Here is a 17111-nt window from a genome sequence, read left to right as displayed (position 1 = left end):
TTGTTTGGAAAACAGTGATGAATCCATCTAACTTTCTTTTCAAACAGATGTACCTGGCCCACCTTCTAAACCTACTACTGAAAACATCAACAAGACAACAATCACAGTAACCTGGACACCTCCAGAAAACGATGGCGGTTCACCTGTCATGGGCTACATTGTCGAGAAGTGTGAGGCAGCCCGAGGTCGCTGGGTGAAGTGTAATAAAGATCTAGTGACTGAACTGACACTGACCATATCTGACCTGCATGAAGGTAACGAATATCAGTTCAGAGTGTCAGCTGAGAATGCAGCAGGAGTTGGTCAACCAAGTCCACCATCAGACACTGTGAAGGCCAAGCTGCCATTTGGTAAGTGTAACCACCAAGTGGAATTATTTTGTTGCAGCATCAAGCCCAGAATTGAATATGAAAGTCTTTTTTGTTGTTATTCATCAGGGAGGAAAGCAGCAACACAGGAGCCGCTGAGATTCTGTGAATGCAAAACAATTTGAAATATTCAAATGATCGTAAAGAAATCATCACAATATTTTTTATATAAAGATTTATTTCAATCTTTCTTTTTTCACATTATTTTGTGTTTAGACGCCCCTGGAGCCCCAGGTAAACCACAGGTCACCGAGTACAACATTACCAAGATGACAATCACCTGGACCCCTCCTGAATCAGATGGTGGTAGTCCAATTACAGGATACATTGTCGAACGGAAAGAGAAGACTTCATCTCGTTGGGTCCGTGTTACAAAAGAAACAGTTACTGAGACAACACTCACAGTAACTGGTCTGACTGAAGGTTCTGAATACCAGTTCAGGATCATTGCTGAGAACTTAGCAGGTCCTGGACCAGCTAGTGAGCCATCCGATCTGCAGAAGGCCAAGTTGCCATTTGGTGAGTCCTCTTATTTTAGGTGTAAAGGGAATGTGACATGTATCTACTATTGATAGTCACGTATTGTATTTCAACATTAATGGAGATCTATAAATGTAGAATTGAAATAGTTTCTATATGACTTGCAATTCATGACCCTGTCTTTTATCTTCATGATGATTAAATCTTAAAATGAGTTGTTGAACATGTTAATAATGTTTTCAGCTTTTTGTAAGATCCAATAGCACTGATCTCATCCAGTACTTTAATGATTCTAATTTTCATGGTTTATTGCATATTATGATTTGCTATCCACTTTTAGATGTTCCATCTGCACCTGGAAAACCAGACATCACTTCTTTCGACAAGACGGAGATGGAACTAACCTGGACTTTACCAGAATCCGATGGTGGCAGTCCGATCACTGGTTATACCATCGAGAAGAAGGAGAAGACTGGAAAATGGACAAAGGCCATCAAAACGGTTGTTACTGAGACAACGACTACTGTGACGAACTTGATTGAGAAGAAGGAATACCAATTTAGGGTTGCAGCCATTAATCTTGCTGGAACTGGTCCATTCAGTGAACCCTCAGACAACAAAATGGCCAAAGCACCTTATGGTAAGAACAAGTTTTTCCTTCTATGAGCCTGAAAATTATACATTCAGTTATTGAAGCAGTTAATACTTACACAAAAAGTTCATAAGGTGAGTTAAATATATTTGCACCTTTGTTTGGAAATCATTAATGAACCATCTTCTAACTTTCTTTTCATACAGATGTACCTGGCCCACCTTCTAAACCTACTACTGAAAACATCAACAAGACAACAATCACAGTTACCTGGACACCTCCAGAAAACGATGGTGGCTCTCCCATCAAGGGCTACATTGTTGAGAGATGTGAGGCAGCCCGAGGTCGCTGGGTGAAGTGTAATAAAGATCTAGTGACTGAACTGACACTGACCATATCTGACCTGCATGAAGGTAACGAGTACCAATTCAGAGTGTCAGCTGAGAATGCAGCAGGAGTTGGTCAACCAAGTCCACCATCAGACACTGTGAAAGCCAAGTTGCCATTCGGTAAGTGCGGCCATGAAGAAGAATTAAATATATTTTTTTGGAGCATCAAGCACAGAACTATATTCTAATACCTTTTTTTTATTGTTTATTGGGGAAAAGCAGCCCCAAAATGAAATTAGGTATTAGTAAAAAGATTGTAAGGTATTCAAATGATTTTAGAAAAAATGAGATGTCATTGCAACATATGTCTAGATTTTTATGAATTTTTCTTGTAATCACATTTCTAATTCTCAGATGCCCCTGGAGCCCCAGGTAAACCACAGGTCACTGAGTACAACATCACCAAGATGACAATCACTTGGACCCCTCCTGAATCAGATGGTGGAAGCCCAATTACGGGATACATTGTAGAACGCAAAGAGAAGACCTCATCCCGATGGGTCCGTGTTACAAAGGAGACAGTTACTGAGACAACACTCACAGTAACTGGCCTCACTGAGGGTTCTGAATACCAGTTCAGAATCATTGCTGAGAACTTAGCAGGTCCTGGACCTGCAAGCGAGCCCTCCGATCTACAAAAGGCCAAGTTGCCATTCGGTACATATTAGACTTGTTTTTACAATTTGAATGTAAAACAAAATAGAATCTGTCTTTTTCAGCTCAGTTATAATCAAACACTTACATACCAATAAGAATTGTTTATATCTATGTTGCTAAATGCAAGTTCTTTTTGCTTGAATTATTCCATCACTAATCCTGAAAAGCTAAATAGAAAATCATAATCAGCATTATTAATCATGCTGTTTTTATAATATCCAATCAGATGCCCCTTCAGCTCCAGGAAAGCCAGAAGTGACATCAGCAGATAAAACACAGATGGAACTCACCTGGACTGTGCCTGATTCAGATGGTGGAAGCCCAATCACGGGATATATCATCCAGAAGATGGAAAACAATGGCAAATGGACCCAGGCCTTGAAGACAACCACTACTGAGACTATAGCTACGATCAAGAGTCTGATCGAGAAGAAGGAATATGAGTTCCGTGTTGCAGCTGTGAACCTTGCTGGCACTGGTCCCTTCAGCGAACCATCAGATTCCAAAATTGCAAAAGCACCATATGGTAAGAAATTATGTAACTTTAGTCTTTTCACAAAAAAAATAAAAATGTATATCATTATAACGATTATGTGAATATCTTAGGAATTTTAGTCCTGTGCCTTGATCTAGGAACAATTTCAATTGAATCAATAAAGTCAATAAACTGCTTCTCCAAATATGAATTAAGTTCCAAATTTTAATCTTAATTACTTTTAGTTCTCACTATAAGTTAATATTTCATTTGGTTGATAATTTCCTCTAACACATTATAGACGTTCCTGGTCCTCCTGGAAAGCCAAATATATTGGAAGTGGACAGCACATCAATGACAATAACCTGGACACCACCTGAAAGTGATGGTGGTTCCCCAGTCACAGGCTATATGGTGGAGAAGAGAGATCGCGTGTCTTCAAGATGGACAAAGGTCAAGGAGACATCAATCGAGGAGGTGGTATACACAATCATAGACCTCAAGGAAGGCAATGACTACCAATTCAGGGTTTCGGCTGAAAACAAAGCTGGCATTGGTAAACCCAGTGAGCCATCTGACCAGCGCAGGGCCAAACCACCTTATGGTAAGTGTAAAGATGGATTGTTTTTCTTTATTACATTTTGTTGGTTTGTATATATTCTTTGTCAATTTGTAATTTTTTATATGTATCGTTTGTTCTCTTCCCCAGATGAAATTATAAATAAATAGCTCCTTGGTATTATGTTTTATTAGTATTTTCTCAAATAAGGTTTCAATATTTACTTGATACAAACAGTATTATATTGAATGCAAAATAGGAAAATAAACTTTGCCTTTTTCATGTGAAGCCAGTTGGCTTTAAAGCTGTAAAGACAATGAAATATACAGTGCATAGTCAAAACACAATTCTAGTATTTGTTAATTATTCCTTCTCTTTGACCTGCCAATTTTCTATTTAATCATACTTAATTTTCTATTGTATCATATCCTTTGTAGATGTACCAGGACCACCAGGCATTCCAGACATCAGTGATGTTGACAAGACCCGCATGACCTAACATGGACACCACCTACAGATGATGGCGGTGCTGAAATACTGGGCTACATTGTGGAGAAATGCGATGCCGATCGTAAACGTTGGACCAAGGCCCACAAAGAAGACCTTGTCACTGAACTAACACTCACTCTCAATGACCTCACAGAGGGTAAAAACTACATGTTTAGGGTCAGTGCTGAAAACGCCGCAGGTGTTGGCGAATCAAGTCCAGCTACTCAACCAAAGAAGGCTAAGCCACCTTATGGTATGCATTTTGTTCATGTTTTCACCAATAGATGTGGTATTCAGTGATATGGTATTATTGTAATTCATCTAGATCAACTGCAATTGTTATTAATATACATGTATGTATATATATCTCAATCTTTGTATCATGGGTCTTTCATTTGTGCTTTTGAATTCTTGCACTTTTTTGTCAATAGCTTTTAAACTCACATTTAATTCTGTAAATAATTTTCAAAAATGTTAAATGCCTGTAACAAATGATAATCAATGGAGGTAAATGTTATATATTTTTCTTAAATTGCTTGTAGATTATTACTAATCTTTTATGATTGATTTTTGTTTTCAGATGAGCCTGGCCCACCTCCTCCTCCTACACCAACCAATGTGGATCGAACCTCTGTCCATCTCACTTGGTTACCTCCTGATGATGACGGTGGTTCCGAGGTTACAGGCTACATCATTGAAAAGAGGGATAAATCTCGGGATAAGTGGACTAATGTCAACAAAGAACCTATTCCTCAGACCAGCTTCACTGTCACGGGACTGACAGAAGATGCCATCTATGATTTCCGTGTCAGTGCTGTGAACATAGCTGGCGTAGGACCACCAAGTCTGCCTTCTGAGACAATCAAGTCCAAACTGCCATTTGGTGAGAAATGGAAACATCTTAACACTCTTTTTTTATATGAAATATTATATTCTGATATTCAGATTTTCTTAAACCAAATATCAATAGCTAACAGTAAATCAAAGTTATATTACATGATATCACTGACAAAAGGTTATTGTGAACTTTTCAGTGGGTCTAACACCTTCCCCACTGAAATTTAGGATTAAAAGTCTCTTAACAAACCTTTTTCATTTTTTTGAATATCCAGATGTTCCTGGAGCACCTAGTACACCTGTTCCATCTGACATTACTGAGACATCAGTTTATCTGGAATGGTCACCTCCTTCCAGCAATGGTGGTGCAGAAATCACAGAGTACATCATAGAGCGGAAGGACCGCTTCTCTTCCCGTTGGACCAAGGCTGGCCAGACGCAAGGAGATACTGTCACAATCACTCTCAAAGACCTGAAGGAAGGGAATGAATATCAGTTCAGAGTGATCGCTGTCAATCCAGCTGGACCTGGGAGTCCCAGTGATGCCTGTAAACCATTTGTGGCCAAGCCTCCATATGGTAACGAATCATGAAGCATTATTAGATTTTAATCAAGTAAAAACATTTCAAATTGCCTATTGAAGAAGGGACTTTTTTCTTTGTGTGAATAGTGTGTTTTGGTGACCTATTTACCTCTATGACAAACAATGCTAACCATGGTGTGGTCTGCGGCTGATAAAACCTACATATACTTTAATTATTTTTAGCAGTATCATAAATTATATTTTTATTCTTATTATCATCATAATTGTTTTTACATGTGAGTTGTTTTTTCTCAGAATGGCCTGAACTATTTACACTGTTGTAATAAATATTAGCATTGTTACTATTATTATTTCAAAATTTATTTTAACAGATGTTCCTGATGCGCCAGGTAAACCAACGCCCTCTGATTTATCTCCAACCTCTGTAACATTGACCTGGACACCTCCTGCTTCTGATGGTGGAAGCCCTATCACAGGCTACACTGTGGAGATGAAGGATAAGTTTAGCTCCCGTTGGACAAAGGCCATCAGAGAATTGATTTCAGAAACCACTGTAGTCATCCCAAATCTCAAAGAGAAAGAGGAGTATCAGTTCCGAGTGATTGCAGAGAATAAGGCTGGACAAAGTAAACCAAGCCCAGAACTTCAGGTTACAGCCAAATATCCATTTGGTAAGTTGGACGCTTCATTAGACGTACTGTTGCTTCTCGTACAATTGTTAACTGTCTATTCAAATGACTTTAATTTATAATTTCAAGCATAAATTATATGATATAATTTTATACAAGTATCACTCTATTTCTATATAGAACCACCTCAAGCACCAACTATTGACAATGTCACCAGAGAGTCTCCCACTTCTGCTACCATCAAGTGGTCCCCTCCCAAATCAGATGGAGGATCTGAGATTACCTGCTATGTCTTGGAAAAGAAGGAAAAGATGTCTCCACGTTGGTCTCCTGTGACCGAATCTGAGACCGAGATGTCATTCACGGTGAAAGGACTGCCAGATGGTGAGAACGTGGAATTCAGGGTCACTGCTGTCAACAAAGCCGGCACTGGAAAACCAAGTCAGGTGGCAACATTAGCTGCCAAGCCGCCAGGTGCTCCTGAAGCACCCGAGATCAGTGACGTTGACAAGACATCAGCAACGGTGACGTGGACAGCGCCCTCATCTGATGGAGGTAGCACAATCACGGGTTACACCATAGAGCGTAGGGAAAAAGGAAGAGATCGCTGGGTGAGGGTCAACAAGAGCCTGGTGAAGGATACAACCTTGAAAGTCAATGATCTTACAGAAAAGAACCAGTATGAGTTCAGAGTCATTGCTGAAAACAAAGTTGGTGCTGGTGAACCCAGCAGCCCGTCATCAAGATTTACAGCCAAGGCTCCATTTGGTAGGTTCAAAATTATTTCAGACAGATTTTGTTTCAGACTTTAAAACTTTTTTAGAATGAAGATTTATTAGAAGTAACACCTGATATTTTGTTTCAAAAATACGAATGGGCTAACTACATTGGAATATGATCACCTCATTCATATTTATTATAAAAACAATCAAACCAAGTCTTCAATACCCGAATCTGCAGATGGAAAATAGATGTGCAGAATGGAATCATGCTTTGATAGTCTGTATCAGTATCATGTATGTTTGATATCATAAGACATTCTTGTTCTCAAAGAGTGACTTACTATTTAATATTTCTTTTATCATTTCTATGTACCACAATATCATCCTTGGAATAAGGAAACGATTGGACCAAAATAGCTAGATACTAGGAAAGGGAATACAAGATAAAAACTAATAGGTGTTGGTAAAAAATTACATTGTTCCTGTGGAACACCCAGTGCAAAATGCAAAAAATCTTGTTGCAATCATTCATACTTACATTAAATGTTATATTTCACCTTCCATAGGCATTGTTTTTTCTCATTGCCATGTCAACCCTTAAACTTATTCTTCCTACCCTTTCTGCAGATGAACCAGAGCCTCCATACTCCCTTGCTGCATCTGACATCACTCCAACGTCTGCCACACTGTCTTGGTTACCACCTGACTCTGATGGAGGCAGTCCTATACTAGGCTACACCCTGGAGACCAAGGACAAGTTCAGCTCTCGCTGGACTAAAGTCAACAAGGACCTTCTCCCAGATACCTCCTTCAAGGTGACCAACCTCCAGGAGAACAATGAGTATGTGTACCGTGTCATTGCAGAGAACAAGGCTGGTCCAAGTAAACCAAGTCATGAATGCAAGTTCATTGCCAAACACCAGTTTGGTGAGTAAAAGAATGCTCCTTTTTATGTGTTTTTACCCAAAATTTATCTTTACCCATTTTAAGTTCATTGCTTGAACATACTCTTCTATTCAGTAGTACAATATTTATTAGACCTTTGAATGTATTTATTCAAGCTTTGTGCCAGAATGCTGGATTTATTAATAATTTGATCTAAGATATCCTACATCATTTATTCTCGTAGTTTTCATTTATCATAGTTATAGTTTGTAGAATAAGTATTACACCCAATCAGGATCTCATTTATTGGATGTCGGATGTTGAATAGATGAGCAATGATCCCCTCTCGGTTTTTCAGCATGTTTTCATTCATGAAGGAGCATGAATATTTTTGATGTCTTGTTCTGAAACCCAAAACATCAATACCATAGTACCTTGCTTAAGCATCCAGATATTCAAAGCATTAGATTGTTTATGATAAGCATTTTTCTCTTTTTTAAAAGCTGATTAAACATTTTTCTTTTTTTCAAGCATATATCTTACTGGGTCACACATGGAGTTTTTCAAAGTAGATATTTAAAACTTAATGTAAGAAATTAAAGCTGTCTTGCTCTTAAATATTTAAACATCCATGTGTGTCTTGGTAAAAATGAATTGTAAGTTTTGTCTTTTATTGAATGACTTGAATTTACTTCATGTTTTAAGTATGTTAATTGGCTTTTAGCCTATTTAGTATTTTTACAAGATTGATTCAGGGTAGTGTCATTGCTATGAATTTTGACACATCAACAAAATACCCAAACAAGATAAAATAATATTTTCACTATATCATCAGCTCTGTGAATTGGTCTTATGGAAAGACAATTTTGAATATTAAGGAACAAAATATGGGAAGATATATATTTTACTCGTACAATATGGGAAGATATATATTTTACTCGTACATTTGCATCCACAAAGTAAATAAATTTTGTCTTTTGAATTCAATACCTAATAATCATCTTTGTGAATATGAATTATTCTATCTGCACATATCATTGACACTATCCTATTTGAATTTGATAGAGTGACCTTACCATGCATTCCATATCTCTTATTCAAGGATGCATGATTCAAGAAGTGAAAGTGAATGTTCTTTGCATGCTTTGTTCATTATTCTCTCTCCCACCATACCCCATCCTCAAATCATCTCCATGGTTACTAAATGGAAAACAGAAACACCAGAAGCACCCGGATATGTTGTTGCTAAGGATACTACCCCTACCTCTGCCATCATCACATGGAAAGAGCCCTCGTATGACGGTGGTAGTCCAATTACGGGTTACACCGTCGAAATGAAGGAGCCATACAGCACAAGGTGGACCCCAGTCAACAGAGAACCAATCAATGAGAGGGAACTACTAGTGAAGAGGTTGAAAGAGAATGAGAACTACCAGTTCCGCGTGGTGGCCCATAACCTCGCTGGGCCAGGCAAACCGAGTCAATCGGTCAATGTCACTGCGAAATATCCATTTGGTAAAACATCCTCCTTTCATCTCCCTTTTAGATGATTTGATGAAATGTTTTGAGATTGTCCCTGATTCCTTTTTCTACCTACTGCCTGTTCCATGAACATGTTTACTATTTCTCTTTGTATTGCATCTTCGCTTCTTGAGCATTGTTTATATACATTTTTCTTGTGTGCAATTTCATGGTTAAGAGATTATTCGAATTGAATTCTTATATTAATTTGAGATTTGATCAGTTCACATTTCAATATATGGTGAGTGTACAATTTTAATGAAATGAATTTTTTCTTCCTTTCAATTATATCGTAGCTAGCATTTACTATTCATACCTTATATTCCTAGATCTGGGATCACGTGGAGTGTGACAAATACTTTGCAATATACAAAAGTATACAGCTATCATTTTTTACCAAAGAAAAAATGTACATGGTAGATTGCTCACTTGGATAAATTTACTATCTTAAAATGGTAAATTTACTATTTTGAAATAAGTAATGCATTAAAGATAAGCTACAAATAATATTATTGAACATAATTTCTTTTAGACTTTTTCTACAAGTACATACATATGCTAATCAATTGATTTACAGAGGCTCCGAAACCGCCAGCTCCCCCAGAAGTAAAACGTCTCTCACCAACGTCTGTCCAACTCAATTGGACAGCACCCACATCTGATGGTGGCTCAGAGGTCACTGGCTACATAATTGAAAAGAAGGACAAGACCGGTCGATGGTCACCTGTGACATCAGACTCCATCGAAGATACAACCTTCACTGTCAAGGGATTGAAAGAAGGAGAGGACGTGGAGTTCAGGGTCAGTGCCGTCAACAAGGCAGGTAGCGGTAAACCCAGTGAAGTGACGGTTGTTGCAGCCAAGCCACCAAGTGCCCCTGGCAAGCCTGAAGTCTCTGATATCCAGAAGACATCTGCTGTTGTCACATGGACTGCACCTGAAAGTGATGGTGGCAGTCCGGTGACAGGCTACATCGTTGAAAAGAGAGAAAGGGGACGTGACCACTGGGTCAGAGTCAACAGAAAACCTGTTACTGAGACCAACATGAAGATACCTGACCTTGTGGAAAGGAACAACTATGAGTTCAGAGTTATTGCTGAAAACAGGGCAGGACCCGGAGAAGCAAGTGATGCATCTGCAAGCTTTTTAGCCAAGGCACCGTTTGGTGAGTAGAATATTGCAGTAAAAATGTTCCTGTTTGCATAATGGATTTATTAGCTGGTGATAGTATTCATTAGTTTAAATAAATATTCAAACAAACATTTATTTTCTTTCATTTCACAAAGTGTCATTTAAAACAGTATTCAAGATTTGATCTCCTGTGCTTAATTCTTCATATTCCTTTAATTGCCATCATGTTAATAAATTAATTAAAATTCATAATGGTGTAATGGAAAGAGTAATTTCTATGACAATGTTAACTTAATACAAAAGCATGATATTTTGCTAGTGCATTCCACTGTGAATGTTATTGTTTGAAAACAGATGTACCAACTGCTCCTGGTGTACCAAAAGCATCTAATATCAGTCCAAACTCTGTGACTCTCACCTGGACCGCTCCTGATTCTGATGGTGGTAGCCCAATCACTGAATACATCCTTGAATCCAAGGACAAGTACAGCACCAAGTTCAGTCCAGTAACTCGGGATACAATTACTGATCTCACCTTCACTTTGAAGAACTTGAAAGAGAATGGAGAATACCTGTTCAGGGTGATTGCTCAGAACAAAGCTGGACCCGGTGAACCAAGCAGGGAGACAAAAGTTGTAGCCAAATTCGGCTTTGGTAAGTGTTATTTTCCTTATAGTTATATTGAATCTAAGAAAATTTTAATTAACATGTGCGGGCAGGTGAGCTACAATGGTAGTATTCATAATTTATAATAATGAGGGTTTTTTTTGACATAATTAAATTAAAAAGGCATAAAAATAAAACTCATTATGGCATTGTCTCAATTACCAAATTACCAGTTTAACTTGCTAAATAATTCACCTTCATGTAAAATCATTCCATTGAAATGTAACATTCTAATGAATTCTACCCATGATCTTTACTCTAAAATCTGCAGAGGTACCACAAGCACCAAGTGCTCCAGAAGTAAGGCGCCTCTCACCAACGTCTGTCCAACTTGACTGGACCCCACCTTTCTCAGATGGTGGATCTGATATTACTGGTTACATCATTGAAAAGAAAGATAAGTCTGGCCGCTGGACACCTGTGTCATCTGACTCCATTGATGGTACTACCTTTACTGTTAAAGGTCTTCCAGATGATGAGGACGTCGAATTCAGAATCAGTGCTGTTAACAAGGCAGGTCAGAGTAAACCAAGTCAAGTGACCATCCTGACTGCGAAGCCTCCTAGTGCTCCTGGAAAACCGGAAGTAAGCGATATCAACAAGACTTCTGCAACTGTGACATGGAAGGCACCTTCCTCAGATGGTGGCAGCAGTATAACTGGCTACATTGTGGAGAAGAGAGAGAAAGGCAGAGACCGTTGGATACGTGTAAACCGAAAACCTGTAGATTCCCTCACCATGAAGGTCACCGATCTTACAGAAAAGACCGACTATGAGTTCAGAGTGATTGCTGAGAACAGGATAGGACAGGGACAGCCTAGTGAACCATCAGCAAAATTCATTGCAAAGTCTCCATTTGGTAAGAGTTTTATTTACTTATTTGAAAGGAAAGTTCATTTAGAACGGTGGGCCGCAGCCAACTGGTGGGCCGCGAGGAGCTCCACAGGAAGAAGAAAAAAATTAGGGAAAAAAATATAATATGTTTCACAATCCTGGACCTGTCCGACAGCCCGAATATTAATGTTAATGTTATGTTTGATCCGTCTACATGGGTCAAACAAAGCTAAAGCATGCTTTATGCATGTTGCAATATGTATACACATTATTACTGATTATGATGGTTTCGATCTAACTTTGATGTGACCTCATAATGCATATTGTATAGAACTTTGTTAATTGTTGCCCATTTACCAGACCTTTGCGAATGCAGTTAGTTCTTCAACTATTTGTTTTGAGTGTGCCCTAGGGTTGTGTTCAAGTTTCACGAAAACATACTTTTATCAAAATTGACCCTTTTAAAAGCAATTTAAAAAGGGCCAGGGAGAAAACAAATTGAAGTGTTTCTGAATGAAACTGTAAAAAATATGACCCTGAATGCATTAAATGTGGATTCATCATGATTGACAGTGATGTAAAATCATAAGCAGTGTGTGTCGAATATTGGTATTCAGCATTCTTGTTATTAAGTTGTTATGTTGTCATGGTTATATTATGTTTGGAGGAGGGGCTCAAAGGCCGGGCTACTGTTAGTATACACACTAGTATGCTCATTAAACCATTGTCTATCTTTGAGTCGAGACTATTAGTCATATTGCTTTCTTACATTTTGGGTAGGTGGGCCTCAAAAAAAAATTGAGAGCCAAAGTGGTCCTCGAGTAAAAAAAGGTTGAGAAGCACTGATTTAGACCAACCATGTAGTCAATATCTAAAAAATTATTTCTTTTTTACTTCCATTTAGAACGTTGACCAATTTATGTCATGATCTAAGAACAAAATGATGTTAGATTCCTATAGAGTAATCATTTAGTTTTAATTTATTATTCTTTGGTCTCTCTGTCTCTCTTACTCCAGATGTGCCTACTGCACCCGGAGCCCCCAAAGCCTCAGATATCACTCCAACCAGCCTAACTCTTACCTGGACCCCACCAAAAGATGATGGTGGAAGCCCCATAACTAATTATATCATCGAATGGAAGGATAAATTTAGCACACGGTTCACCATACTTAAGAAAGACTTGTTCACTGAACTCACATTCAAGGTGACTGGTTTGAAGGACAAGACAGAGTATACCTTTAGGATCATTGCAGAAAACAAAGAAGGCCAAAGTGAACCTAGCAAGGAGACTGAGGTCGTTGCTAAATATGGATTTGGTGAGTTGTGTGTGAATTTTGTTCAATGGAAGTGAGTTATCTGTATTTAAATTGATTGACAGTACCAAAACTAGAAAGAAACAACACTTAATGTACAACAGAATCAACTGTAAATATTGCCGATACATTAATATTCATTGCTGTAACTTAACAACAGACACCCATGATTCAAATAGAAAGTTGGTGTCTAATCACAAACAAAGATGTTTAATGTCTACCAAGAATTAGTATTCCATGTTCTTACAAACCTTTTCCCATTGACTATATATTCTAATGTAGACATCCCTCAAGCGCCTAGTGCTCCCGAAGTCAAGCGTATTTCCCCAACAGAAGTCGAGCTCTCCTGGGACCCACCAAGATCTGATGGTGGTGCTGACATCACAGGCTACATCTTGGAGAAGAAGGACAAGTCTGGTCGCTGGATCCCTGTCGCAGACTCCATCGATGGAACATCTTTCAATGTCAAGGGTCTGAAGGAAGGAGAGAACGTTGAATTCCGCGTCATTGCTGTCAATAAAGCAGGGAAAGGCAAACCTAGTGAAGTGTCATTGGTAGCTGTTAAGCCTCCAGGAGCACCTGGTATGCCTGAGGTCAGTGACATTGACAAGAATTCTGTTACACTGAACTGGACACCACCTACCTCAGATGGCGGAAGCACCATCATTGGATATACAGTGGAGAAACGAGAAAAGGGGAGGAGCTGGATCAGGGTCAACAGAGCTCTGGTCAAGGAAACTACAATGACAGTATCAGACCTTATTGAGAAGAATGACTACGAGTTTAGGGTCATTGCTGAGAACAAGGTTGGCCCAGGAGAACCTAGTAATCCTTCCATCAAATTTATAGCCAAGGCTCCATTTGGTAAGCTTGAGCATTGTGATTTACATACATGTATTTATTAATGAATTAACTGTACCTTATATTTATGATACAAATGTTCTGCATCATTTTATTGCAAATATTGAGACCAGTCAAGCTGAAAATTTTTAATTCCTTAAATAAAGATATATTACTTAAACAAGCCACCACTGCTTTTCTGAAATAGTTGTTTTCTAGTAATTAGATTTAAAACTGCTCATGAAATTTTCTCTATTCATTCATTTCCAAAGTCCAGAAGGTACTACTCCCACTGTATTGTGTATGTCCATATGTTTTCAAATAAGCTAACTAACTAGCTAAATGGTTGAATATTGCCTTTCAACCTAGGTATCTAGGAAACAGTAATCAAAATTTAGCTATAAAACGTACATGTACCTGTGATTTCATTTCATTTACAAGATGTTCCTGCTGCTCCTGATGCTCCGGAACCATCAAATGTCACACCGACCACGGCTACCTTGACGTGGACTCTACCAAAACGAGATGGAGGTAGCCCCATCACCGGCTACATCCTGGAGATGAAGGACAGATATGCTACCCGATGGACCCAAGTCAACAAGGATTCAATGACAGAGCTTACATGTACCCTGACGACCCTCAAGGAAGGGACAGAGTATCAATTCAGGGTCAGCGCAGTCAACAAGGCAGGGCAGAGCAAACCCAGCATGGAAACTGTTGTCATTGCAAAGCATCCATTCGGTAAGAATTATCGGCCTTTGATTTATGTATTAAACAAATACTCTTTCCTTATGTTTTGCAAACTGTCCATTTGCTTTATTCAAATACTGGATAAGTCGAATTGAATACAAATATTTTGCTTTAAAGGATATTCCTCAATTCTGGCAGAATTTTGTTATTATATGTTTGCAGAAGAGGTGTAATGTTTTAAAGAGATGAATGTAGGGGGATTCTACATCTGTAAAAGATAATGAATTAAGAAGAAATGGTCTTCTGAGGTTACAATGATCAGTGTGCTTTTGCATGATTTTGAATGTTGAATAAAATTATTCATCCATGTAAAATAATACATAGAGTATAGTCTCAACCACTGGACTTCATTTCCAAGGACAGTTTCATCCTGATGTTTCACCAGCTGAATTTACTTTCTTGCAGGGACACAAGGATCAAATTAATAACATTGATAGTCTGTCTGTCCTGAAAGTCCCTTGCCCACTCCCCCCCCCTCACCTCCAAGATCAAACAGATTCATAATTGTCCATAAAAAGACATAAATGCTGTTCTCAGACTTATACCATACTCCATATTCAGAGAACTATGTTTCCTATTACCATAAAGGCATAACACTACAATCAGGCATGACTTTTGACTGCATGAAATCCATGGAAAGGAAAAAATGTATGATACTAATTTTAGGTATAAGTATTATGCACATTCATGTGTTTAATATTTTTTGCATAATAACTGCTCTTTGTTTTGCTGCCGTTTGATGCAAGAAGATGTGTACTATGTACATTTTGGAAAAAGCTTGAGATTGCATATTGTGTGATGAAGTAGTCTCTTGTAGTATCATTCATTCATGATTGTAAGTTGTAAGTGTGAAAGACAATTTCATGTACAATGTTCCTTTTTGAAATCTTTAACATGATGATTAAATGGAATTATATTCCATCGGTATGTTATTTCAACGAGTATTTTTTGCCTTTTCTCAATTTTGCATGCCCTTCCTATACATTCATTCCAACTTCATATCACATGAACACCATAGACGTCCCTGGGGCCCCGTCCGCCCCTAGCATCACAAAAGCCACACCCAGTAGTATCCACCTCGCATGGCGCCCTCCAAAATTAGACGGTGGCAGTCGTGTCACGGGATACTACATTGAGATGAAGGAAGAATACCATCCACGGTGGTCACCAATCAGCAAAGTTGCTATCAAAGACACTGATTACAGGGTCACGGAGTTGACCAAGAATGAAATATATTACTTCCGAGTGATAGCAGAAAACAAAGCAGGACAGGGCAAACCTAGTTTGGATACAAAAGCGATCACTAAGTATCCATTTGGTAAGAAGAGACAACGTATTACCTGTTCCCCCTGGTGGTGGTAGTGGTATCCAAGAACTTACATCTGTGGTCCTTTATGTTGGTTGTCTCCTTTAAGAAGTGTTGGTTAGATTTGTCAAGTTTTGTACTGAAGCGTATATTCATGTACCTAAACTTTTGTTTCAAATAACCAGTTACAGTTCAAGAATCATTGTTGAAAGCTTGTTTAAAACACATGTGTCTAATCCAGAGGTCAATTTCAAGACTTACGATTATGGCAAGTTTCCCATTTTTAAACCACTGGAACCTAGATTTTGATTGGCTGTTGAGCCATGTTGTGATGAAAATTACCATTATGGCAAATGTACCTTAATCATAAGTCCTTTATGGAATGGGTACCAGATCTTCTGATCTTTTGTGAAGTCAGTGTTCTGTGTACGTTTTCCTTGATTTGGGTGGTTGGGAGGTTAGTCGAGGATTCTGCAAAAATTATCTTAAATATCGCAAAATTTCTCACTCCTTGTTCCTGCTCATGTTATCCATGTATGTAGTTTCCATTTATTTCATGAGTTATCACCCATTTCAGGTGGGTGTTTCATAAAATGATTCATAAGTTAAGAGCGACTGGTTACCCTTTCTTGTAATAAATGAAATACACCAAATTTCACCAGCTGTTCATGAAGTCGCTCTTTTCTTACAAACAGTTCTATGAAACCCTCACCTGGTCTGAATGTGCATGAAAAAGTGCTTGTCTCATCATGTGTCTTATTTGATAAATACTACCTTATTTGTACAACTCATGTATATATATTCATATGCCATATCTTAATTTAAAAACAATAAATGTATGAACGACTCATGCAACGATTTATACATATCATACACGTAACTTGGTTTGACGGCATTTGGCTGTATCATATTTGCTTTAAATAAAACCTTTGATTGTGGAGTGTATATGAAATATGATGTTGTTAGCTAAATTTTAACTTACAAGGCAAAAAAAGTAATAAGATTCTATAAAGCTTCATTATGCTTATGAAATTCACATTTATTTTCTCTTCATTGCATTGCATGTTCAGCATACTAAGTTGATAATCATAACCAGCATGCAGCGCTGGTAAATTGCGTTTGA

At 38.2% G+C, this 17111-nt stretch overlaps 1 protein-coding gene across 1 annotated transcript in view; it reads left to right on the top strand.

Annotated features, from left to right (window-relative positions):
- LOC121432071 (titin-like) overlaps window positions 1–17111 on the top strand; it is a 129643-nt gene that overhangs the window by 24801 nt on the left and 87731 nt on the right. The window contains 21 exon segments of the mRNA XM_041629916.1: window positions 48–350; window positions 585–887; window positions 1189–1488; window positions 1647–1949; window positions 2184–2486; window positions 2713–3012; window positions 3263–3565; window positions 4002–4262; window positions 4590–4892; window positions 5122–5424; window positions 5762–6061; window positions 6200–6787; window positions 7369–7668; window positions 8842–9141; window positions 9725–10312; window positions 10633–10932; window positions 11216–11803; window positions 12796–13095; window positions 13375–13956; window positions 14374–14673; window positions 15701–16000. Coding sequence (XP_041485850.1) covers window positions 48–350; window positions 585–887; window positions 1189–1488; window positions 1647–1949; window positions 2184–2486; window positions 2713–3012; window positions 3263–3565; window positions 4002–4262; window positions 4590–4892; window positions 5122–5424; window positions 5762–6061; window positions 6200–6787; window positions 7369–7668; window positions 8842–9141; window positions 9725–10312; window positions 10633–10932; window positions 11216–11803; window positions 12796–13095; window positions 13375–13956; window positions 14374–14673; window positions 15701–16000 — 7428 coding nt within the window.

The sequence above is a fragment of the Lytechinus variegatus genome, chromosome 1 (genome assembly GCF_018143015.1).
Source record: "Lytechinus variegatus isolate NC3 chromosome 1, Lvar_3.0, whole genome shotgun sequence".
Lineage (NCBI taxonomy): Eukaryota > Metazoa > Echinodermata > Echinoidea > Temnopleuroida > Toxopneustidae > Lytechinus > Lytechinus variegatus.
Note: the sequence above shows the minus strand (reverse complement) of the source record. Positions and strands in the feature narration are given on the sequence as shown.